The following is a 26,852-nucleotide window of genomic DNA, read 5'->3' as shown; positions in this document are numbered from 1 at the left end:
GAGAAGCTATTCCAGAGCATCATTTAAGTGATATTTTCTAGTCTTCTTCCTTCTTTTTTTATTATTTTCTCATCGTGTTTCGCCCAGAGTAGGTTTGTTCTTCTTCCAACCTTTTAATTTATTCTAAACAACCAAAAATTATTATTAAAGAATCTTCAAGTGGGGCTTATCCTGCATCCAATGATCTTAATACGTTTAAGAAAGATCTTGCTTGGAAAACCTTGAAAATTAAGATTATAATCAATTAAAAACCGATTGAGAGCAATCACTCTCCTAAACAGCAAACTTATATAGAAGTAGAAAATATGATCTTTGGAGGACTGAAACGGAACCATTCAGTTCTTTAGAGTATTCACAACTGTCCAGGCTTTTGAAATATTATCGTTATAGTCCTTTTTAAGGAGCAATAATGAAAAAAAAAAAATCAAAAAAACAACAACACACAGATGAAAATTGAGCTGATATCAAAGGAAGGAATTGTGAGGAGCCTAAAAGCTTAACGTAAAGGTGTTACATTCATTCACCTCATTAAAATGTCAATAAAGGATAAATTAATTCTATTTTTGTGAAATAAGGAACGATTGGGAACAAAGCAAAAACAAATGTCTTCCACAATGGAAAATTAAAGGATCTCAGGAATGGGAACTTCGTTTTGAGTTTAGTCCTGAAGAGTAAGATGCCGATTTTTCTTCCCACAAAGATTTAGAAGACACGAAAAAGTTATCTTGGTCAGCCTGTAACATGTTTCAAAAAGCTGTCCAAATAGCAAGATAAAATGCTCATAATTCGTCAAATAATTCGATAAGGAAATATTTCAAGAGGAAAAAAGCAAATATATAGTTGAAGTTAGGGTAATACATTAAGATTATAATTGTGGACTTTCAAAGACTAAATGAATAGAAACAGGATATGTCTCAAAGGATGGAGAAAACCAAGAAAGAAGTCACTTACAAGGAAAGGATGACAAAGTCTTAGAAGAGGAATTGTTTGCAACAGAAATACAGACAAATAATAATGGATCTACTAAAATAGGAAAAATATATTGATTTTGAACGAAGTTTATGCGTTGAAAGAGGTACCTAATAAATAAATATGTCAAGTACAGAATACGTTTAATAGACAAAAAGGAGATCATTGATAATGTTTTGCAAAAGCGTTGAAGAGATCATAGATTTTTTGAAGCTGATACTCAGAATACGTATAGAATATCTGATATTACAGAGGCATAGAGTAAGCGTAAGAAAGAGTGCAAGCTCAATATTCAAAGAAGAATCCTGCATTTCAGAAACCTAAATTTCAAAACTTGTGTAAAGAGGATTGTTTTGGAAGATAATGTTATAGACAAACCAGCGATATTTTGGACTATTTCCACACCCTATTTCAGAATATTATTAGTGCTCAAAAAGGCAATTTTCTTTAAAAACAGAAATCATATGAAATGTATTCAAATCACACAGTATTTTGTATTATGTCAAAAATAGCTTTAAAATTATTAAAGCAACAGGATATGATGGTTTACGATAAAAATTATTTACCATCAAACATTTTTTCGGCAATACAGAGAATCGGAGCTGTCTAGAATGCCTGGCTATACGTAATTCTTTTTTGACTATCCATTACTTTCTGAAATACCCTGTCTCGTCATTTTGTTTACGGTATATTTTGTCTGGCGCTTTTTAGAAGAGCTAAAAACAACATTCTTCCTACACCATGGCATATAAAAATGTTATATTCCAGGGATTTTAAGAGTAACTTTACTAAGATTTTTGAAAACTGTAGATATTTTTTTTATCTCACCTAAGGAAAATAAAATTCATTCTTCAGATTAATAATTTCAAAAAACAGTATCGCTAAAAAACAATTTATTTCAGTTTATATTAGAAGGGGGGCAATTTTTATATAAAATGCTGAAGCTCATACATTATCGCTGTCATGCCCGGATTTTAGTTGAATGATGTCATTAATAAAGATAATTCCTTAGATTTATAAGTGGATACCAGTGCCGTGAGTATATTTATTGAATGGTGATATACAAGATATATATACATTTAAATATATACGTCTTGAAAAAAGAAGAATGATTCTTTTAAAAAAAAGAGGATAAAAATTGTCAAATAAGACAACGAAAAGAGGACAATTAGAATGGCTTTTATGTATGTCAGATTTATTTATTGATAGAAGTGGGGGAGGGGGGAACCATTTTGTCTTTATGTATGTACATATACTTATATTTGAGAAGGGTTATTTATTATTGTTTCAAAATTTAATGTATGTTTATTTTTTTATTTTATACAAGAAGTAATTGAAAGTTAATGGATAATATAAATTTATTTCTGCTCACTACAATAAACAGAAGGGTTTTTTTTTGATAAAATATAATTTATTATTTTATGTGAATCTGTTGATTCCTTTATAACTCAACCTCGTAGGATATTAAAATATCATTTATTCACTATAACAATATGATACTGCTTCTTATCATAGATGATGGATGATCCGAGTATCAAAATAAAATACAGTTGGATTGATTAATACTTTATTTATATAGTAGTGCTGACTTTGCACTATGTATATAATAACAGCAGCATCGAATATGAAAGAAAAAAGAAAAAAAGAACAAATATCTATTATTCATGAAAGAGCTTGAATAATTCACTCGTTTTATCAGTTTGTAAAAAAGAAAAAAAATAAGTTAATCCACTTCATTATGATTCATGCATTGAGAGAATGAATATAAAAACTGCATGGAGAAATGAATGAACAAAAAAAACTTTAAAAATTCAATTTTGATAATATTTATATTTTCTCCAATCATTTGACTTGGATTTTGTACTATTGTCTTGCTTTTGTAAAGGCTTCATATGAAGTGGTATGGATTTAAGATACAAAGCTGGGCTTATCCAGTGGTACACATTTTATTATTTTCAATTTTTCACGAATAAAATTAAAAAGAGAGGCTCTGTGGGGACATTTATTTAATGAAATCATCTGAAAATAATACTTAGTTGTGCAATGACACAGAGTCCGTCTTGAGTGAAAACAAAGTTGTCCCTAACTTTTCTAGGGCCAAAGTAGCATCCTCTTATTCACAAATTAGCAAAACTTTGCCAGATTTTTTTTGGGCTGTGAGAAAATTAAGAATCTTCCTTTTTCGTTTTTCAACCTTCTCGGCTTGCTCTGTTTAGATATATGTAAGATGTAGGGCTGTCCTCCACAATGATTATGCACCAATGTCATTCAAGATTGAAAATAATAAAATCTTAACCCCTGGATAAGATCAATTCTGTATTTATCATACATTGTGTACTTTAAATAATAGAGATAAAAGGACAATTTCTTGGGAAAGTAAATATTTATGTAAAGTAGGGAAGATGTGGAAGGTGTGATACAAGTTTTTTTTCTGGAAACATTTATTACTAGAAAAAGTGACAAAATTAGTTCTAAAGATCTATAATTGAATGACCATTCATATATAGAAATATTAAATCTATTCATTTCTACATGAAATATTAAATCTATTCATTCCTACATGAAAAATTAATAGAAAAGTTGTTTGTCTGCTATGAAACTATTATTTTATAAGTTTATATTTTTGTTCTGTAATATAATTGACAATTTTTATAATAATGTGTATAAATTCATTTGAACTTGAGTACTGATTTTTTTCTAGTTTTTCTCATCAAAGCCAACTAAAAGCAAAGAAAATATAAGTAATTTTATTAAGATCGATACGAAAGGGATAGTTGAAACAAATAAATCAACAGCCCCTTATCTGTGTGGGTCGATAGTAATAATATATGCAAAAACATAAGTTCTTTACGATCCTACATCTATATCAAAATATAAAATTTAACGACTGACTTTATAATTTAAACATGTTGTTAAGAAAAAAATTGTTCAAAAATGTGCTTTTCAATCGAAAGGAGAAGATATATTATACTTTGTTTCTCCACCCTACTAATATTTTCATTAACATATGTACTAAACATATTTTTTCCAACCATCTCTATATTTTAAAAAATATGAATTTCATGCTCAAATGCAAATTGGAAAAAAAAGCACTGAAGTTATGTTTCTTTTCATTTACTTGGCTTTAAGTAAGAATAAACAGAAGTTGTTGTTTTTTTGTGCAAAAACCCGTCTCCCTAACTTAAATTTCATAATTTATAATATAAATAATATAACTTACTTGTAGTTCTAAATGAGCCATTTCTCTATACTTTTGATAATATGTATTAGGGTAATTTTTCACAATTATATGATAACATTTTGACAATTTTTTACTTTTTTTGTATATACAAAAGATTTGATCTCATCTCAAAATGATTTCACATGATAATTAAAATTCTATAGTCCGTTCTAAGAATACTTTTGATGAAAACTTTTATTTATCATTTGTCTTCATAATGAGAAGAAAAAATAGTTATATAATGTCATTGTCATGCAGCAAAGGACTTTATAGTCCAATTTTTATTTATTTTTTTGTAATTGTATGTTTTAATAATAATAAAAACAAAGTACAACTCTAAAAAAGCAATAACTTTCCTGTTCGTGCTTTCTCGTGGTTCTTTGTTATTGTTGTTTTGTTGTAAAAACTTTTAAATAGAGAAGTTTCTTAGAAGCAGTTATATATTTTTGATGAAGATTTGGGAAATATTTATTTCAAGTTAAAAAAACATATCATTTCCATTTACTCCAACATTTTCAACACTCTACTGAAGCTTCGGTTATATGCAGGTAATTTATACAAATATGAATGAACACGTTATCATGAGTGTAATAAGTTTTATGAAAAAGTACGAATCTAAAAACCAAATGACTTTATTATATAGAAAACTCATACAGATAACCAAAATTTTAATATTTCTTTTTTTTATTAGATTTATTTTTAACATCATGAAATGACAGACAAAAACCAAACATTGTAGTGCAAAATATTGAAATGTTATTTGTGCAATTTTTATCTTCAAGGAAAAATAAAGTTAAGAGTTACAATAGTATTTACTTTATTTTTCTATTACAAGATTCCTTTCTGACAAAATAATGTGGCAATGTATTTTATTAAACATTTTATAAAATTGTCTTTGTAAACTATGAAGTTGTGTGAAAATTTTGTTGACAGTCTTATAATTTATGATAAATACAATTTTTTATTGTTCAAACTATTCAAACTAAATTAATTTAACAAAAATCATGAGCTAATCAGTATGTACAATCAAGTGTCATGTATCTCAGTTTCTTTTTTGCCAATGTTAGAAATATTTCAAATTAAATTTAATGTTAGCCTTAATTTTCCGATGCAAGAGCATATTAAAATAATTGTTTAAAAAAAATTAAATTTGCAGCCGAACCTCCGCTCCCCCAAAAATACAAAAGAAATTTGTATTACAGGGTCCATGAGATTGAATATGAAACCGTGTTTAAAAAGTTTTAGAATATACATACATGATGCAAAAGACTATATAACCTACATACGCTGGAATCAAATAATTAAAGAAAAACATTTTGTAATGAAATGAAGTAATAATTGTATATTTATTAATCATATTGTATAAGAAAACCCCAAGATTTGATACATTTTCTAATCTAAAACCTAAGAATCCAAGATGATACAGTACAACCCAATACAGGGGGAGGGGAACCACCAAGCTTTGGCAGCTCTGCTAGTACCTTACTATTGGCCTAATACTATGAAACAAATAAACCACTATCTTTTATTATTTAAAAAAATCAATTTGAGTTTGGTTAACTTTACAAAAGTTGGTCATTGAGACATACTGAGGCTTAGTAAAAAGTTCTACAAAATATGTATCATCACTTATTTCAGAAACACATTTCAACCAGAAAGTTAAATATGATTTACGAGTCTAAGTTGATTTCCAAGCGAGACAATGTGCCATAGTAGTACATCTAATAGCAACATCGAAATGAGTATGTATAGAAAGGATGTTTTACAATCGACTAATAGTCTCATATTCGGAGCTGTTATTTCCCCTACTTAAAACTAATCCTCTGTTGGGATATTTATTTTTCTCAAGTGTCTTTAAGAGTTTATGTTTACCTGTTTAGCAACTTAGAGGTTTTTTAAGGCTTCCATGTAGAATATTAATCAAATACAGTTTTGATGGACTAAGTATTTTTTCTTTCTTACATATTTGTTTTTTTAAGAAGAGAAAGAGGGAAAGCAAAAAAGAAAAAGTATTTCTTAAGTTTCCGTCTTAATCAGATTGAATACTAATCATGTTTTTGTTTTTTCTCCTTTCTGTAGTCTTCATTTTATTGTTTTAGCTTCTTTTTTTATAGGAATGAAAACAAAACAACAACAGGAAAAAACTGTCAAATAATCAATTTAAAAATAAGTAATTTATAGGTTATACTTATTCAACCATGTATAGCGGTATGGTTAAAGTATTACAATAATTGAATTCTGGTTTAGTGAAATTTCAAATCAATTTGTTGTGGTACTGAAATATAAAGCTTAACAATCAAATAGATTTTTTTAAGGGAAATATGATATAAAAGAAAATTATTATTATAAATAATCAAAATCAGAGTTTTAGCATTGATTTTCCTAGTCAAAGAAAATTATATTTACAAGAATGGTTAAGATTTTGAAGCCTATCTTGCAAAAATGAATGAATATTATTTGGAACTAAGGACGTGTTCAACTGTTACGAAAAAGTTTTTCTAAGATAAAATAAAAAATTTCCTCCTCTTTTTCAATAAATTTCATAAGTGTTGTGTCAACATAAAAACAATCCTTAACAAAAATCAAGAAAGGTAATATTACCAGTTTATCTTTTTACTTCATATACCTTTACATACAACCAGATATTTCATAGACATATTTGAGTAAAAAAGAAAGGCTTTGCTTTCCACATTTGTGGGATGAGCTAATCAGCCCAAGAATTGTTGTTATAGTTTAGAACATTTATTTGGTCCCAAAATGGCATTAAAAATATATCCATTTTTCATTCTTTTATCTTAAAGAGCAATTAAGACTATTAAAGTGCAATTTGCAACACCTCCAAGGGGTAAATTATATTATTGGTTGATAGAAATTGACGCTAATTCGTATAAGAATACAATTGTAATCCGAACTCATTTTTGAGAAAAATAATTCTAGTTTCATTTACGGTTGACTTATATTAGATTAAAAATATTTTTTGAATACTTTACAGGAGTAAAAATATAAATGCATGCTTCAGATACCCTTTTCAGGATTCGTCTGATAATCAACTCATCTTACTAACGAGATATGAGTTTAGGACACTCCTATTTTGGCTCACTCTATCTGCGGTTTATTCTTAATGATAATTCCCAATATAATATTCAAGAATGATGTAGATACAAAAAGTTTAATGATTTCCTGAAAATAAAAAAACTTTATGTAACGCAGTGTTTCTCAAACTGTGGGTTACACTTCATAAGAGGTATACAGCAAATCAATGAAGATTGCAAAAACTAAACTTAATTGTTCATAAAGTTTAAAAAAAAATATGACCAAAAATTGTTTTTCTTAAAAAAAAACCAATATGTTTCTAAAATATAAGGGAGGAGTGATAAGTCGATAAATAGTTTGAGAAACACTTTTTTATTGTACGTATGTGAAATTACTTTTGTAAAGTTTTGATAAAATTAAGTTTTTTTGACATTGAGTCATTTGTAATTTTATAAAGCACTCCAAGATCCCCACAAAAATATACAAAAGTATTTTTATCGAAAAAGTTAAATTTCTACATTTAACTAATATAACCTTAAACTTCATTTAACACACATCCATATTTCAGTATTATCCTAATTTTCTTAAAAGCCATCTGTTATAGGCTAATTACTATTTTTATTTCAAATATTGATTATATAATAAATATCACTTATAAATTATATGACTTTACTGGGACGTTGAAATGGTATCACGAAGCGTATAAGGCCGATAGATTTTCCATATTTGCAGTAATAGCGTTTATGACATCTTGGTACATATTTTGCTTTATGATACATACATACAGTGACGAACCCTCAGATGTCGAATTTCAAATTGAATGTAACCACTTTCAAATCCTGTTCAATAATAATAGTTCATGAAACAAAGGTCATTTTTTTTCATTATAATTATAAAAGTGTCTGATATCCTCTCTCTAGGAGTTCCCTATTATAAAATTTCTAGGATATTAATCCATACTCTTCCTTTTCACGCATCTATGGATTTTTAATCAAGATTTTTACTATTTGTTTATTTGTATTTATATAATTATAAACCCCATGAATAATATCACGCCTCTCTTCAATAAAGTTTTAAAAAATAGGATTAATAGAACATGGCATGAGACGCGTAATATATATACAAAACTTCTTAGTCAACAAATGTATTTCTCTCTAACCATTTTTTATTTTATTTAAACCTCTTTTTTAAGTTACTTTTTTTAGTTAGAAGTGATGTTTTTTCTGTTTCAATTATATGTTATGTTAAATAAATGTATGTTTGCAGAAGATAAAAGAGACGTTTGAATATGTAAAACTACTTAGTACATTTAAAAAGTGGAAAACAATGAAGGGAAGGAGGGGAATTTAATTCTTTTTTTTTGTAGAAAAAGTCGTCAAGGACTTATTTTTGGGTTCTTATTGGAAGATGTGGTTATGCTTTAAAATAACACAAGGATTTTAATTTTCTTTCAAAAATTTTAGTATACATTTCCATTTCAAACCAACTTAGTTGCTTCTATATAAAAAATTTTTGTTTATGAAACACTTAAAATAATAAATTATGGAACTCAGACAAAAGTAATTCTTCTAGAGTAGCAAAAAAGTTTTCTTTCAGTATAGAAAATTAAATAAATATCTGCTCTATACTAGTCTTTCAAAAAATGATTATTAGTACTTTAATAACTTAATTCTATTTAATGGAAAATAAAATTTAAATACAAAGAACACTAAAATATAGCCTCAATTACAATAATGGCTTAATTCAAGCAATAACCACTTATGTACTAAACCTATATTTTTGATTTTTCCTAATTTTAGGCAGTCTTTTAGTAAAATTCGGTCCTTAATTGATGGGGGTTTTTTCCTGTTTTTTTTTTGTTGTTTTTTTGATAATATAGCTTTTTTTAATGTATGACCTTTTTGGAAAACAAAATTGATGTCAATGAAAGTTTACATTCGAATCCGTCTAGAAAAATTAATTAAGACCGTAACAGAAAAAATAGAATCTCATGACTCATAGAGTCAGTCTTTTTAACGCCCGAAATAGAAGGTTTTTGATGCACACAAAATGATCTTTTAATAAAAAAGAAATAGAAGACTGATCTGTAGTAGCTACTTCAAGTGATGGTTAATCCCAGAATGCATACGATATTTAGTGCAATTTAATTGTTATAAATAGTAATATATCTAACTAGTATGTATGTATTGGTGTTAAAACGACCCCAAAGGTCTGCAAAAAGAAATTAATAACTCCTTCAAAGCGTAATGTAGTTATAATTTATGAACGTTTTAACACTGTGAATCAATTCATTGCATCAATCAAAGTAACCCTACGTAAAAGTTATATTTTTATCAACATCTAGTTTTAAAGATAATTATTTTCGAAAAAGCCTCTGACTAAAATACAACTTTGATAATATAATATGTCATATTATACCCTTATTGTCTTTAGAAGAAATACATATTATATATATGAACGTTCACAGAGATAAAATCTATTTAATTTTCTGAAAATACTTTAACGAATACAATTTATAAATAAATCAATTTCTGTCTATTATTAAATCATTTTTTTTCTAACTCTTCTCTACATAATATACGTTTATTTCTGCTGAGTCTCAAAATATATTAAGGAGTATATTAAATTAGAATTTATTTAGATAATAGTACTTAACATACAAAATTTCATATAAGATAAGTAGATTTTCATTTATTTTTTTAAAGGGGAAAACAGGTGTGTTTAAAAAGGAGTTGATTATGTGTAGGTAAGCATACATACATTAAAGAGCCAATCAACTATGTTTGGGTTTTCTTCATTTATTTTAGTCTCAGTGAAATCATTTTAATTATTCAAATATATTCAAGTGTAAGTAATTGTTGAATCAAACAGCTGTAGGCTTATATATTTAAAAAGAAATGTTTCCACAATTAGTCTTTTGGGAAAATAACTAGTATAATTTATAGACTAACAAGTATAAATAATCTTACTTATTCGTTCAGGTTGGGAGTGTACGCTAAACCCACGGTTCGGGGCTTCACAGTACACAATTCTATAGCGTATAAAAGTAAAACGTTGTTGTTTTTCATAAAACTGATGTAGTTTTACCAATTTAATTGATATTTTTTCTTTTATAGTTTATGTTCTGTAGTTATAAATTATTTCTAAATACATATAACTTCTCTAAAACAAAGGTTGATATAAAATAAACACGGGTTATATCATACTATAATTATTGATTTTATAATTATTTTATGATCAAAAATGTATACATTTTCCGGTGATAAACAAAACTGATGTTTTGTCAAAATATCACCGGCTGTAAAAAAAAAAAATATATTTACAATATAGAAATGTACCCGTAGTTACATGGTATTGTAAAGCTAACTTGGGCACATTCGGAAATTTATTTAAACTATCTCTCCAACATACCAATGGGGTTTCCTCAACTGGGATGCATGTTATCATTTTTTAAGTATTTATTTCTGTATCCATTTCTTTTGGACAATGTCATATTTCTTTTGGCTCAGATTCTTTTTTACCATATACTTATTTAAGGTACAATATATTTTTATTCGTATAATATAGAATCGATTTCGTAATAAATAATAATCACCGCAATTTATCCGGTTAATTTTTTATATGTATAATATATAAGCAAAATTAAGAATGATTAAAAAAACAAATTTTTTAATGTAAAATTACTTTATATGTGATCATATATGAATATATATATATATGTACTGCACCGAGGGTAAAACGTACCAAACCAAACTGTGGTACAACCCAGTACCGTACCGGCCCTATAGTTTATACTTATATATACATAAAATGTAGGGTGTTCTCTTAAGACAAAAGTGTACATGGGTTGACCTCTTAGTAAAAATAAAAACACTAATGACAAGAGAAAAGTACTTTAAGTAAAAAAATACAATATCCATTACTCTGGAGTTATCTCAAATATCTCAACAAAAAAGAAAAGATCCTTGTGCCTTTAATAAATGAGCCTCTTCGGGAATATTATATCTACCTTAAAAAAAATCTGAGAGATTAGTTTATGTTCAGTATGCAACGTATGTCATTATTTCGTTTCGTGAATGTAGGAACAATAAGGTCAGTGTTTCCTCACACGTCAGTAAAAAAACTCCAACAATGCTTTTTTGGTAAGGACTGTAATATTTAGTATTTGAGTAAGCTGTAACAAATAATAAACCAAACAATGACACGAAGAAATTTGAAAAGATGGATTACAAAGTTCCCTTACTGACATTTGAATTTCTCCCTTACTGACATTTGAATTTCTCCCTTACTGACATTTGAATTTCTCCCTTCTTCTGATTCATTTTAAGGAAATTAAAATCCCTTCAAGCATAAAGAGAAATGAAATGGTGAGGTCATGGAGCCCTTGGGCTATATCATTATAATGATTAGAGTATTTAATATGTACGATAAAGAAAGACAAATAAAAAGCGCATTTGCGTTCATGATATCCTTGATGAAAGGGAGTTAAATATCTCATTTCATTAATATTTAAATACTTGATTTGGAAAATGTTGAGCAGATATTTATAGCAGTGTTTGCATCTCTTTCTATATTTCTTGAGGGGAATATTATGTATATTTTGATGAAGAGTATTCCATTTGTGAAGGAATCGGGAGTGGGTATTACATACATGTATTCTTAGATATTCGAAAATATGTATATAGTATATAAGAGTTAGTTAGGTTTCTTTGCGTCATTAAAATAAACTCAAGAAGGGTAAGGGAATTTGATGGATCATCGACCTAGTTATTTAGAACATAACATATAGTTGTTTTTAACACTTTGTATGTATTCTCCACTACACAGTGTGGTTTTTTTAAAGAAATTGTAGATTTTTTTAATGAAAATGGGACAATACATAGTTGTTAGAACCTGACTAACGGCTTTTTTAATTCAATTATATTCATGCTCTATTAATGAAAGCATATATTGACTTAGTTAATAAAGCAAAATTAGTTACACCTTTTTGAAAACGAAGGATAATTCTTTATATATAAATTTAAAAAAAAAATAATATATATTTTATCCTCCTAATTCATTAATCCTTTTCTTCATGTGTTCATTTTCCTTCATAGATTCAAGATAAATGGGATCGTTCCTGGTACTGCCGTAAGCGTGAAACAGATCTCTCTGATACCAATACGGCATCCACTTCTGCTCCTCCACTTGGCTCACATCATCAACTTATTCATGATGGCTATAGTCGTCCCTTTTTTGGAGGAGGTGGAGGGACAGATATAATGGGCTCCACACTGAATCGTACATCTGATGGACTCAGCACCGGTGTCTCTCTACACTATCCAACAAGTGTCTCTCATTCTAAAAAGTCCCATAAAGGAGGTTATCAGGAGCTTTGCATTAATCCACAGTATGGAAGTCAAGTAAGTATTTTTTCCAATTTATTTTCTTTATGTGTCATTTTTTTAATAATACAACTTCTTTAGCCTCAAATGACTAACATCTGAAAATGGCTCTAATGCTTTCTAAATCTTTAGCAATATTGTTATTATTATTTTACATCTATGAAGGAATATATCATGGATATGAATGTACACTGTGCATTCATATCCATGTTTAAATGTACATTTCCTTCAAGAAATAAATTAATGTTTCTCATTTTCTACTACTAATGTACGTATACTAAATATGTGTATACATAGTATACACTAAGATCATTATTAAACGCTTTAAAACATCCGTTTGCATGACTCTCTCTATATATACATTTAACTGTATTTATTTATATATGTAGGTATATACTTTGAAATTATGGCACAGCTTTTTTTATGGGATATTAAAAAAGCTTTCTTGTATGTATTACTAGAATAAATTAATTAGATATGAAACATAATTCCTTATAAATTATGTACATTTTCTTGAATCAAAGTGACCAATTCAATACTTTTTTCAGCATTAGGTTATTTTGCCCCTGATCCTTTTTCTTTCTCTCTTCCTGATGCCACTGCTCACATGAGCTTTCATGATAATTACCTTTGTATTTTTTTAACTGCTAAACTAAGTAACATACATAAATCTATTATTTGACAAAAATACCTCAACAATTGAGTAAAATGATAAATAGACAATTACCACTATAATTTCAGTCCTTTTTGCAAGAAAAATTGCTGAGAGATGTAATGCATTGTGTATATTTGGAGCTTTATTTACTTTTCCAATCTTCCAAAAGGTATTTACTATTTGCTTAGTTATGTTTTCAGTTACTATGGGAAAAGATACCGGGTGCTACTAAAAATATTTACACTTCGTATTTGCTACATAAATCCAATTTTTGTGAATGCATTAAAATTCTTCCGGTCAAATACTTAAAAAAATGAAAAAAAAAAAAAAAAAAAATCTTCCGATGTGTCTTAGAAGCCAAGAAAATGCCATTTGAACGGTACCAATGCATTTTTGTCCGTACATTTTTGGACGTTGGCAAGAGACTAACGGAGAGAAGTTTTTACCATGGGCATAGCCCAACTACCCAGGCATGAACGTGGTGTCCAAGGAGAATGTTGCGAATGAACACACGTCAAAAAGGCCCAGAAGTGGTTGGAGGACAAATTGCCTTTCTGGCAAAAGAAAATATGGTACCCTATTCACCAGATGCCAACCCATTAGACTTTAATTTTTGGGTGCATGTTGAGTACGAGGCCTGCACCGCCCTTCACCTAAATATCAACAACCTCAAGGACACCGACAACCAACATTAGGATGTCATGTCCAAGGACAACATCTGCAATGGGTGCAAGGCTTTCCGTGGCTGCTTGGAAGCGATCATTGCTGCCAAAGGGGCTACATCAATAATTAGGGTAGCCAAGACATCATATTAGTTATTTTAATTTGATTGATATACCCTATTACAACTGTTTGCTGAAATACATTTTAATAAATTTCTGAATTGTAACTGTACATATTTTTTTGCTGCACTCGGTACAATCCTCACGTTTCTCACATGAAGAAAAACAATAAAATCTATACAGCTATCAGTAACAAAGATACTTAATGAAATTATATATTTAAAAGCATTTGAACGACATTAAGTGATTGAATTTTTGATCTCATAATTTACACTATCAGTACAAATTATCATCATAATTATTCATATTCTGGTTAATTTTTGTAACAAAACTAGTAGTTTTATTTCAAGATTGTTCATGAGTTAAATGTGAAGAATATTTTAATTTCTTGGGTATTTGATTAAAGGATGAGCACAAAATAATACGCACACATTTATTTATACCCTTAATACTCTTTAATAGTCAATAGCATGCTTTTGTTTTTATAACTGTTATTAGACGATTATACGTGTCTAAAAGCTTCCTGCATGTCTCTTGGGGAATGTTAGCCCACTTTTCCTTGGCAAGACCTCAAGCAGGGTTAGGCTGGTTGGTTTTCTAACCATCATTCTGCTCTTCAAGTTTTGCAAAAAGTTCATAATTGGACTTATGTCAGGACTTTGACTTGGCCATTCTTGGACATTGACAATCATTGTCCATGAACCATTTCATTTTCATATAAGGGTATGAATAATTTATAAAATTAATATATTTCATTTGTCTTTGCAACAGAAACAATAGACTTTTTCGCTAGGTTTGGATAAGTGCAAATTGATCAGTTGTAAGACAATGAACTGAACGTACATTTTGTCTAAAAATAATATAAATTTAGATATTATATTAGGTGAGTAAGCAGTTTGGAAAATTGTATGTGGTAGTAGCATAAATGTATAAAGTACTGCATTTAACGGTTAAGACCATGTTAATATCAAACGTGCTAGCTTTGCAGGACTAAAGAAAAAAAAGATTGTACTGCTTAAGTGTTTTTATAGTTAGGCACACCATGTTGCACACAAAAAATTAATAAACACTTTGACAAAACTTATGTATTAGCTGTTTATCTTTCATTGAGCCAGTGCTTGTGAAAGCTTTTTTAAATTTGTTCCTCTTTTAATGTTAGAATTTAATTGCAGTTCTTCTCAGAGGAAAAACTAAATTAATCTAATTTTTTTTCCAAGATATTATAATGCCGATTTAGTTGTATCGTTAATAAATTTGGCAGTGGATCGGTGGAAACAGTAACCTTATTGATGTGAATAACTTCAAGCAGTGTAGTACATACTTTATATGTTTAATCATTTATTACAGCACATTTTTTGTATTCATTCTTCCATCATCATCATCATTTTGATTCAATGGACCAAAAATAAGGAGATATTTTCTTTCTCATGCTCAGTGATTATCTATAGACATCATTTTTATATATTTTTATCATACATATATATTATGATAAATATTTCATTTAAAAATTCAACATTTTGTACGTATGTACATACATTATATTTAATGCTTTCTATATAATAAAAATACCAAGAATGAAAAAAAAGTTACATCCAAAGAAGTGAATAAGAAAATAAAAATAATTTATCTCTGGAATGTTCAAAATAAATATTACAAATATTTTTAAAAATCTTTGCCGTTTATTGATATATGTTACCAAAGATAGTAAATAAATGGGTAATGATTACTTTACATCTCTCAAATTTTATGATAGGTATAGATGATACGATTAGTCATTCGTCTTTCACTTCCATACCCCTCTCATTATAAACAAAATTTTGACATATCTCTTACTTTCTTAATATTTATGTACATAATTATAGTTGTAAATCTAAAGCCAACATGGTAAACATCACATTTTGAAAAATGTAAGGAAATAGAGAAGCTTAGCTGACCTGGCGTTTTACTAGATCAGCTACTGGATGTAATGGAATTCTGCGAATGTTGTTTTAGGAAACTAAATTATGGTACACCTAGTGATCAGAAATTCCCTTGTGGTCTTCTCACGAACTTCCGGCTCCCCCCGAGAGCATTCGGTTTGATGTTGCAGGATTGTCTTGAATGAAAGATAGAACCCCCTTGATCTCGGCTTTTGTTCTTGGTCTCTATGATCTCTTTTTATCTCTGAAACTTGTGTTCCCCTTCCTCCACATATCCCTTTCCTTATACACGTTCTTGATAACTGAACCTCCCAGCAATGTCTTTGAGCTTTTCACTCACCTATACCCGCTCTTCCGTTTGTGTGCAAAGAGCCTCTATTTTCAATCGTTTCAGCTAATCACTTGCAATTTTTGCTTAGATCAAGCTGGAGTAAAAAAAAATCAGGAGCAAAAAATTGAAGTAAAGTTACATAACATCTGTAAAAATTTCAAGTCAGAATCTTTACACAAACCAAGCAATGTGTCTTCATATTCACATCTACGGAGTTGTCACGTACCAAGTAGAAGCCACTATGACGGAAGCTGAGAAAAGAAGGAAAAAAACAAAAAAATAAGCAAAAATTACGTCAATGTTGATCCTCAATCCTATTAATAGTCCAACAAGGGCTTACACTTATAACTCTTCAACAAATCTTCAGTGATACTCTACATAATTTATATGCACACACTCTTTTGAAAATTTTATAACGATCATAATTTTTTAAATGCTTGAGAAGAGAAGATCTCACAGCTTTATAAAATATAACACTTTTCCTATAACCAAAGTAAAAAAAAAAAGAACCAAAAAAGTAGCACACCAAATAGTGCTTAGAATTTACAGCTATATACATAATTATCAAAATTCCATTAATTTGTGCACTCTCTATCATAAAATATCTCCAGATTTATTTTTTCTACATAAGAAAAACAATAATAATCATAGATAGATACATCCCCTAAAAAGAAAGGCACAAGTCCATGGGGAGGGATAGAAACCAAATAACGAAGGTTCTATATCATTTTGTAGTGTATTTATGATTTAATGACAGTTTATGTTTGTAATTAAATATATTTTACATGCCATATAGTATAGTTTTTAGAGTGATTAATTTATTGCATGGATTTTTAAAAACGTCATATTGATTTAAAAAAACTACAACAAAAGTTATTAGTAAGTAAAAATATAATTCTCTCGTTTTTTAGAGTGTTAATTCTTCTCAGTATTAATTTATAAATAACATATATATATATATTGTATATATATACACACCACGAGAAGAGTTAATAAATCATTTGTATATATATATATAAAAGAGAATTATAAAATGTTATATAATAGAAAGCAAGTAACTTAAAAAATGATGTAAACGTCTTACTGGCCATTTCTCTTGCCTTTCCTCATTTCGTCTTTAATATTTCAATAATGTTAATATTAATAAAGTATATATTTATTTTTACACTGAAATAAATAAACGATAATTTGTATTTTGAAACTAATAATTTATATATAATATAATATGCATGTATTTTGAATAACATTATTTTTATCCCAAAAGAAACGCATAATTTATTTCCACTAAGAAATCAAACATCTTCTTCTTTTATAAAGTCTATAAAGCCTTTTTATGTCGCTTCAGGATGTTTGTTGTTGCCATCTTGGAAACCTAAACAAATTTTTTTAATAAAAAAATCAAACCATTTCCATTAAGATAAATGAAAATGGTGATTGAGCGACATAGTTTGAAAAATGTTATTTTACTGTCAATGTCTGTAAATTCCATATCAAATCACTCCTACAGAAGGAAGAGTATATTTATCTATTTAAATGTACAAATGTTTTCCCAAAAACTGTTGAGTAGATAATTCATTGAATTCGGACTAATGGTGTGATTTATCAAAATCTTAATTTTATTTACATTTTGTTTATGTTACATTTTTTTATATTTTCATTTAAAAGGGTATGGTCGTTGAAAACTTTTTTTTTTTTACAATAAAAATGAGGAAATTATTTTTATAATTCATAGTATTATTCCTTACTCTATGAATTTTTTACTCTAAAGCTTTAAAAAATAGTTTTAGGATTCTAATTTTATAAAGCTAAAATAAAAAATAATAAATCAATATCCTGAAAAATGTGTGGTCAAAAACAAAAAAACATGGTTTACATTGTATTCAAAACAAAAATTATATCATAATTTTGTAAGATAACTAATAGCTTTTAATTATGTATAATACTTTCATATCCCAAATTTTTGTTTACCATATCTTTCTAATCAAATATTTATCAAAATGCTAATGTCTTCATCTTTAAGACCTCACAACTCAGATTTAGATTGAGTTAATGATCCATAAATTCTTTTCTATGCTGATCAATAATACTACAAACAAAATTAAGTTCAAATTCTTTTTTTTTTTTTTTTTTCGTGAAAGTTTCTTATGTATCAACTCACATATCCGTTTATATTGACTTCAATATTCTAGGTCAAAAGGATTGGTGATAGTATTGAAATGTTTATTTATTCATAATTAGTGCAACTACTACTTAGACCAATAGGGGAAAAAAGAAAAATAGTGAACTACTAGTCTATCAAAATTAGACTAACAAATAAAAGGGCTTAATAAAATATTTCATATAAAAGTCTATCACCATACTGCCTATTCGGACTGTATTTAAAATGTGTCATTGTAAAATTATGTACTTATTAGTCATTTTCAAAGTTTAGCCATCCAAATGACTATTACAAGTAAATTGATACTATATTTATTTTTAATTACAACTTTACTTTTCTCTTCCGTAATAGATAAAAAAAAATTATTTATTTATATATAGGGATATTCAATACATATCAATTATACCTAATTCAACTATTCCTATTTTTCTTTGGCATAGTATTGAATATTAGTATTTTTATTTTATTTTGAATCTCATTTGATGAATTTTCATCATTTTTTTATAATATCAACTATTAGCCCTCAATATGGAATCACCTTCAACTATGATGCAATTCATGATGTGAACCATAGAATTTTAGCACACGTAAATTTTATACCCACATGAGAAGACTTTAAAATGAGTAATCTGTTGAAGAAAATGAAAAAAAGAGTCAACATCATATGTTGTTCATTCCATCATGCGAAGAAATAAAGACAAGAAGATACGCTACGGGATAATTCCCTGTGTGTCTTCTATTCATAACTTTTTAACAATATGATATAGATTAAAATATGCAGATCTATATTTTTTTGCTGTTGAAAGTGGATAAGTTTTTTGGAAAAGGATGTTGCTAGAGGTGGTACATAATATGAAAAGGATACAAATGCTACATTTAAGTAGAAATATGTACACATCTTCCCTCATTAAAAATTAGTATTCATCAAGAAGATTATGGCAAGAATGGAAAAAGCTACGTACATTCATTTTGCAAAAGCAGTTACATATAAAGATATCACGTGATGATGAATAACAAAGAAAGAAAGAGATAATAATAAAATAACAACAACAAAAGCATGAAATCCCAAGGCAGTTTCTTTATCTTCTTACAACATGATTCATTTATTTATTTTTATATAAGACGAAAATAGAATTACATACATATGTCTGAGTGAGTGTAGTTATATCTACCTATTTATGATTTAATAGAATTTTTCATTGCGGCTACCTAATTGAATGTTAAATATTTATTTCTCTATTTTTTTTTTAATCTTCTAGTACTTTTATTATAGATACAATACACCAATCTGGCTTTCTTTTGTTATAATAAGTGAAAATCATTGTGAGGTTTCACTCTAAAGTTTTTTGTTTTTTTAAATACAGTAAGGCTCCAATGTTGGAGTAATGAGGAAATAAATATTACCAAAAAATGATTTGATATATTATTTCTATAAAGTTAAACTAATTTAAATTTACCTCCTGAGTTAATATTGGTGCGATTTATAAGAAATTAGTTAAGTTCTTCAATTAATAATATTATATATATATATAGACGATTTTGTAATTCATTTTCGTAATTTTAAATTTTGTAAAAAAAATTAAGACCTTTACAGAATCGGCAAAACTTATATTTTAATCAACTAATCCTCCACAACTATTAAATAAGATATCATGTGAATTAAATTGTGCATTTTTTTCGCAAATAATATTATCATCAAGACTTGCTTCCGTTTCTGAAGTGGAATCGAGGCCGTTATTGACGCCAAAGGCAATTATATTGAATAATTATAATATTTTCTATTCAGCTTTCATTTGACATTGTTTTTTTAAAATTATAATCGGATGATTAATTCAAGAGAAAATCATTTATTTTAAATCGTTTTGGTTGTTAAATGGAGGACGCACCCACTATATCTATGATTCTATAACTGGTAGATTGGTTAAAAGGATTGATTTTTATATTTTGAAATATTATGTACCTACAGAACCTGCCAATATTCTCCATATCTAGAGCCCTCATGGTTTTCAATCAAAAGATATCTGTGTACATACTTAAATGCATTTATTAACATATACATTCTTTTAAATTATGCACAAATGTGTATCCATATTTTTTTACTTATCTTCTATGTAACTGTATTACATTCTTATAAAATTGAATTATTTCTCCATCAAAAACCTTCTCTGTATGTTTCATTCCTTTTTCATCTTTATAATTCAATTTCCTAATACTTTTATGATGATAATGAGTATACACATATGTATTTAGGTACCAACTGACATGTTTATGCTTATGTTTATAATAAAGTCATTCTTATGTTTTTTCATTAATGACAATCTACTTTTTGGTCGATTTTTTTGTGATGAGTTTTTCAAATTCAATCTTTTTCAACTTTATACTTCTCGTTAAAATTAATTATTATTCTTTGATCCAATAAAAAGTTATTCAATCTCCCTTTTACCAAAAAAATAGGGAATAGATGATGAAACAATTTTCTTTATTACTCTTTTTTGTCATCTATAAGTTGTTGACTTATCATTTAACTATATATTTGTTTACAACTTTTGCTTTTGCATTATGTATCCATGATAACTTTTAACTAAAAAAGTTAAAATAATAAAAAAATAAACTTTTATTCATCAATAAATAATAAAAAAAAAGAAATAAATTTGCATTGAGCAAGTGTTATTTTATTTTTCTTTTCGTCTCGTTTTTTCACATTTAGTTTCGTCTTTATTTCGTCATTATCAAAAACAAATTTTTTTATAAAGACAAAACAATTATTTAATTATTTTTTTTTCAGAAATAAATAAATTTTTATTAATAACTTATTATCTAACAACACAAAATAATCAAACAAGGAAAAAAAATCTAAAGAACATTAATTAAAAATAAATTTTGTAAATTATATTTCCTATTTTCATTACTTAAAAATATAAGAAATTGCTTAAATTGATCAAAAAAGGAAAGGGAAAAAAGTGCATTATTTGTGAGCATATAACATTCTTTGAATAGCTCTAAAGAAAGAGGCTTAAACAGCATTCCATGTGGGGTTTTAAGTAGTAATTCTGGGTATTTAATTTTCTGTTAGAGTAAAACGAGATAATATACACCATCAAATTTATAAAACTGCTTCTTATTCCCTTGAATCTACATTTTATCGCAAAACTTTTCAGTATGCTCAAGAAACTATCTGACTATATTATCTATCTTGATAACGCCTTTTTTAGGATTTATTTGTATATTTAGTTATTATTAATGCAGGCTTAGAGAATTTAATTAACCCTTTCTCCCATAACGTTCTTCAGTAGCAACACATGAGAAAATAGTCTCTCTTATCAAATAAATATCTAAAAATGATAACTTGCAAGAATTATTGGGTTAACATGAAATAATAATAGAAATACAGGAGTTTACCAGTTTTACGATTGTTTTAATTATTTCAGTTTCAAAAATCTTTTTATAATTCTGTCTAGGAAATTGTCAGTAAATTATTTATTACTATATTTATAATAAAAATTGGGTTGTATGAAATGAAAGTTTTGGTAGCATTCTTAATTAGTAATAAATGCACCTCGAACATAAATTTCATATATCATTAGTGTTTTATATACATTCTAATATTTTGAATTATATTTTCTTTGAGTGTGTTTCTTAGACTGAAAACATTACAAATAAAATTAATAGAAAATATCATATTTCACCTCTTTCCAATTCATGCGAGAAAGGATTAACTGTTTTGCTCATAAGTCTTTCATTTATTTTTCCTTTCGAATCATGGGATTTGTCTTCTTTTCAACGTAAGCACTGAGCCGTACAAGGGTAGCTACAAAAACAATATTTTAGCTACTATTTCAGATAATACATCCATCATGCAACCTCATCAATATAGATGGATACTAATTTGATTCCCAAAATCGGCATAAAGAAAAAAAATGTCCCGAAATTTTGATCAAGAAATCAAGTAAGAAAAAAATATAGTTTCAAAAAAGTATTCAGTAAAAAAGTTGTTTTAATTCCATTTTCTTTTTCATTAATAAGTATTTTCTTATAAAAAAAAAAGAAGGAAGAAAACAACGAGTAGTCGTAACATGAAGTATTATTCTGCATATGCAATTTAATAACTTTGTTTTTATGTATTTGTATTCTTATATATATATATTACATATGGAGTTATTTTAGCTATATTTTTTTTTTTTAGATTGCCAAATACATAAGTGCTTTTTTCTCTATCATTCTTCCCTAAAGAAAAAAATAAGAAAAGCAACCCAAAAATGGTTTATTTTATTTGAAGTTATTATCATTATATTTAATGTACAACCAAATACTTGGTTTATTGTGTTGTTTTTATTTGGCTTGCCATTATTAGAGGCACTTTTATATAACATATAAAGTAAAAAAATGTATCCTTTGTCTTATACGAGTTTTGGGGATAACATTTTTTTTAGACTACGTATTTCATTTTATAGCAATTTTTAATTACATTTTATAGCCTTTAAAAACATATTCTAGTTCGGATATATAGGACATCTTGTCATATATGTGATTACCAAACATAAACTAAATTAAAAATGAAAAGGAACAGATTTTTTATTTTTTTATTAAATGGCATTTATATATTGAAATATAAAATTTGTCCCTAAATATTAATCAAATTTCAAAATAAGCAGTAAGTATATAATTGGAATGTATTCTTAACATTAGATCCCTTAGTGAAACATTTGGCTTTAAATGTTTCTGATGTATCAAAAGGTTAATTTCTATTAATGAGAATTTTTTCATGATTAGGTAATAATAGCTCTAATCATCAAAACTATTTTGTACCCGTAAATATCAATTACCAGGTGGCCCCTTGAAATTTGAACTTACTAGTTTTATAACTAATGAGCATTGATATCATGAAATTAATTCATAATTTGATATATTAAAGTATAAACAATTATTTATAAAAAAACTTGAGCTCTTTATATTATGTTCAAGTCATGAAAATGATACTTGAACGTGATGGACGAATTTCATTTCGTGCACTCCAAGCAGTTGGACGTCTTCAGAACCACCGCCTACGGCGTCAGTAAGTACAAAACGTTGATCTGAAAAAAAGAATTGATCTGTCAAAAAGGCCAAACTGGACCCGGAAGAGTTTAAGAAAAAAGCCTATACCAATCCCCTCAAGTCCATGAGGGCATTTGCAAGAGATTTCGGATATTCATACCTGACTGTCCAGAGAGCAACCAAAAAAGTGGTTATAAAGAGCCTTGTGGGGGTGAAAATGCGACTTTTGACTCCAGTAATGAAAGAAACCAATCTCTTTTGTTGCAAGATTTTTTTGAATGAGTCTCTTGAGTTCTTTTGAACTCTTGTTTGACATTAATAACCCTTGAGACAGCCAAGACACACATCTGTTTATTCTATTAATTTTGTTAAATTTTATTTTTGATTAATAAATTAAATCGTGTTGAAGTTTAAATTTCAAAGGTTTCAGATTTTAATGGACCACTCGGTAAAATGCTAAAAATACTTGTGAGACTATGAGACATCGAAAAAAAAAATCCTTATTTCAAAACAAAATTTTTGTTAATAATACAGCATAATTTGTTATTATATGATTAAAACATAATTTTCTATGTAATATTCATTACTTTATGAAAATGTTGGAAATTAAAATTAGTACGCATCCGTTTCTGATGAGATTACGTGCATTATATAAAAAAATAGACCTTACAATATTATAATTATATAGTTACTATTATTATATGTCTCCGTTCTCACATTGAAAATTAAGAATCTAAGAAATCAAAATGAAAAATAAAGAACCGACCTCTGAGCAAAATAGTTAATAAAATTCACTCAGCCTTGATTATGAATTCCTATATACATGAATAAATTCTAGAGAAGCTGTTATCAAGATAAATAAAGAATTATATAAAATCAGAATAAATTTTTCATGAGAATACCAAAATTATTTGAGATAAAATGTAAATTAAAATGAATAAGAAGCAATTTTATCAATCTCGGGGTGTATAATATCCCATTTCAATATCAGAAGGTTAATAATTATTTAAAAATTGTTCACAGCGGAACAAGAGCTAATTTTAATTTAACCAATAAATGTTCAGAAACTGATAAAGGGGTTATTTATAAAAAAAAATCGACAGTTGACTAGAAGATATATAGTAATTTAGTATGTTAGTGAGGTAGCTCAATGTGAGGGCACTTAATTTGATGAAAAGACAATTGCTTCCTTTCTATTCCTTCCTCATATAGTTAATCTTTCTTCATAGTTTGTCCTTGGCGGTGCTGCTCGTAAAAAATTGTATTGCCTTGCAAAGAAATTTATCAATTGCATCAATGTACCTTGGTTTCTCTTTTCAAATAATCACAAATAGCAATAGAGAAAGAGGAAGGAGGGGAGGGGGGATCTGACATTGATTCAAATAAGTTTTCCTATATTTATTTTGACATTAATAGAAAGAAAGAATGGTTATGAGACATTAATATATTTATTTCCCTTTTAAGATCTACAATGTATATATTAGATTTTAGCATATTGTTCATAAAAGAATAAACATTTATAAGATTTATTTCTTTTTATGATTATGAAAAGTTATTTATTGCAATATATCAAATGTACATATACACATATGAACAAACAAATACCATTCGAATTTGACCAGTAGTCATGCGTATAACAAATTAAGTGCAAGTTATTGTTGTAATAAGAACATGTCCTTTATCACATAACTCATTACTTTACTCCTAGCGTATTCTTATGTAATTGATTATGGGATATTTTTCAAACATTATATTTAATCAAATTTATGAAAAGTTTTCGAATTTTTATTAAAAATATTTTTATGAAAACTTATTTATTCGGCATTTTAAACGCATTTGCAAAAACTTATCTCCAATTGATTAAATTATAAATATAATATATATTTATAAAAACTATTTTTGATTATTTTGCAAATTGAATTGGGTTCTTTCTTATTTTCTCTTTTCTTAAGTATAACATACATATGTTTGTTTGTTTTATTTTATATTATTATTGGATGTAAAGTTGAGAATACAAACATACTACTTATGAATGTATATATACATATATTTTTGCTAAGTAAATACCCTTGCCTTATTCTTTGCTTTTCTTTTTACAGACACTCTTGGGGCCCCCTTCAAGTGGGCATCCTCTGAAATCATCAGAATGGACATCCCATGCAACCCATTCACGACGTTCAGACTTCTCTGGAAAACGGCTCAACTCAGAAGAACTCGTCTTTTGCGGTCCTCCCAACACCCGACCTGGGAGACCAGGACGATCTGGCTACATCCATCCCTCATCAACTTCCTCTTCCTCTGGAGGCGGTGGAGGAAACCAACATATTTACATGGAAGTTGATCCTCGCTATGATGTGGACTCCGGGTTTACAGAAGAGTCTTCGTATGACAACAACTGTCAACAACATCGACGCATCCCTCGACTCCTTCCGCATTCCACTTCGGACGAGTTGATTTGTGATGAAGTCCTTTCCTCTCCTCGCGAGTCTTCCTCCAGATCTTCTCAATCCGATGATAATGAAGGGGCTCTTGAGGTAGAGGGGGAAGAGGGCTTCGATGTTCCTTTACGTTGCTCCATGAAACGAAATCCTTCATCTGTGAGACGAAGAGGTGGGGTAGTAGGCGGAGGAAAACCACGGTGTAATGAAGCCTATCTCCTTAGTTGGCAAATGAATAATTCTAAAAAGCCCTTGCGACCTCATGAAAAGGTCTACAAAGACAATGAGGGAACTCAGGATGAAAGAGATGTCTTTACAATCACGGGACTCAATCATTAAACTATATCGAGGGGAAAAAACAGTTTAGTCATTTTGTACACTTATTCAAGTAGCTTTTATCTCTCTTTGTGGTGACTATGGCTCATAACTTTTACTTACTTTCTTTCATTATTTTTTTGTTATTAGAGTTTTCTTCCACTTTTTGACTATAAATCAAACTGGTCTATACTTAAATATACCTAAAAATGTGTACAACAATAAAATGAATTATTCAAACAGTTTTATAAATATTAATAAAATTATCATATACTTACATACATTTATTTAGTAACTATAAGATATGTTTTATTCTTCAAGTTTGTGTTGTTTTTGTTATTATTATTATTGAATATTTATAGTAAAATAATAAAAAGAAATACATAACAATGTTCATTTATTTATTTGGGTTGATATTTATGTTAGATATTAGAGTGGAAATAATTTTTTGAATCTTTAAAATAATGATTGGCAAGGGTTGATAATGAAATTTTTAGAAGGATACACATTTACTCTAGAAAAAATGGAGTATTTTTGAAATATTATAAAAATACTAAACACTACAGACATAACTTATCTTAACAAAATTGCTATCAAAATTACTCAAAAAATTT

General features: G+C 27.8%; 1 protein-coding gene across 2 annotated transcripts in view; it reads left to right on the top strand.

The window, feature by feature from the left end:
• The window catches only part of LOC121128035 (uncharacterized), a 205,136-nt gene extending 178,508 nt beyond the window's left edge, over window positions 1-26,628 (top strand). For both annotated transcript variants that reach the window (XM_071892814.1, XM_040723607.2), the window contains exons 6-7: window positions 12,319-12,624; window positions 25,585-26,628. In XM_071892814.1, the coding sequence (XP_071748915.1) occupies window positions 12,319-12,624; window positions 25,585-26,262 (984 nt within the window). In that variant the 3' untranslated portion in view covers window positions 26,263-26,628. The remainder of the gene's footprint in view (window positions 1-12,318; window positions 12,625-25,584) is intronic.
• Window positions 26,629-26,852: the final 224 nt, after the last annotated feature.

This window comes from Lepeophtheirus salmonis, chromosome 13 (genome assembly GCF_016086655.4).
Source record: "Lepeophtheirus salmonis chromosome 13, UVic_Lsal_1.4, whole genome shotgun sequence".
NCBI lineage: Eukaryota > Metazoa > Arthropoda > Copepoda > Siphonostomatoida > Caligidae > Lepeophtheirus > Lepeophtheirus salmonis.
This window is presented reverse-complemented; position numbering and strand designations above follow the sequence as displayed.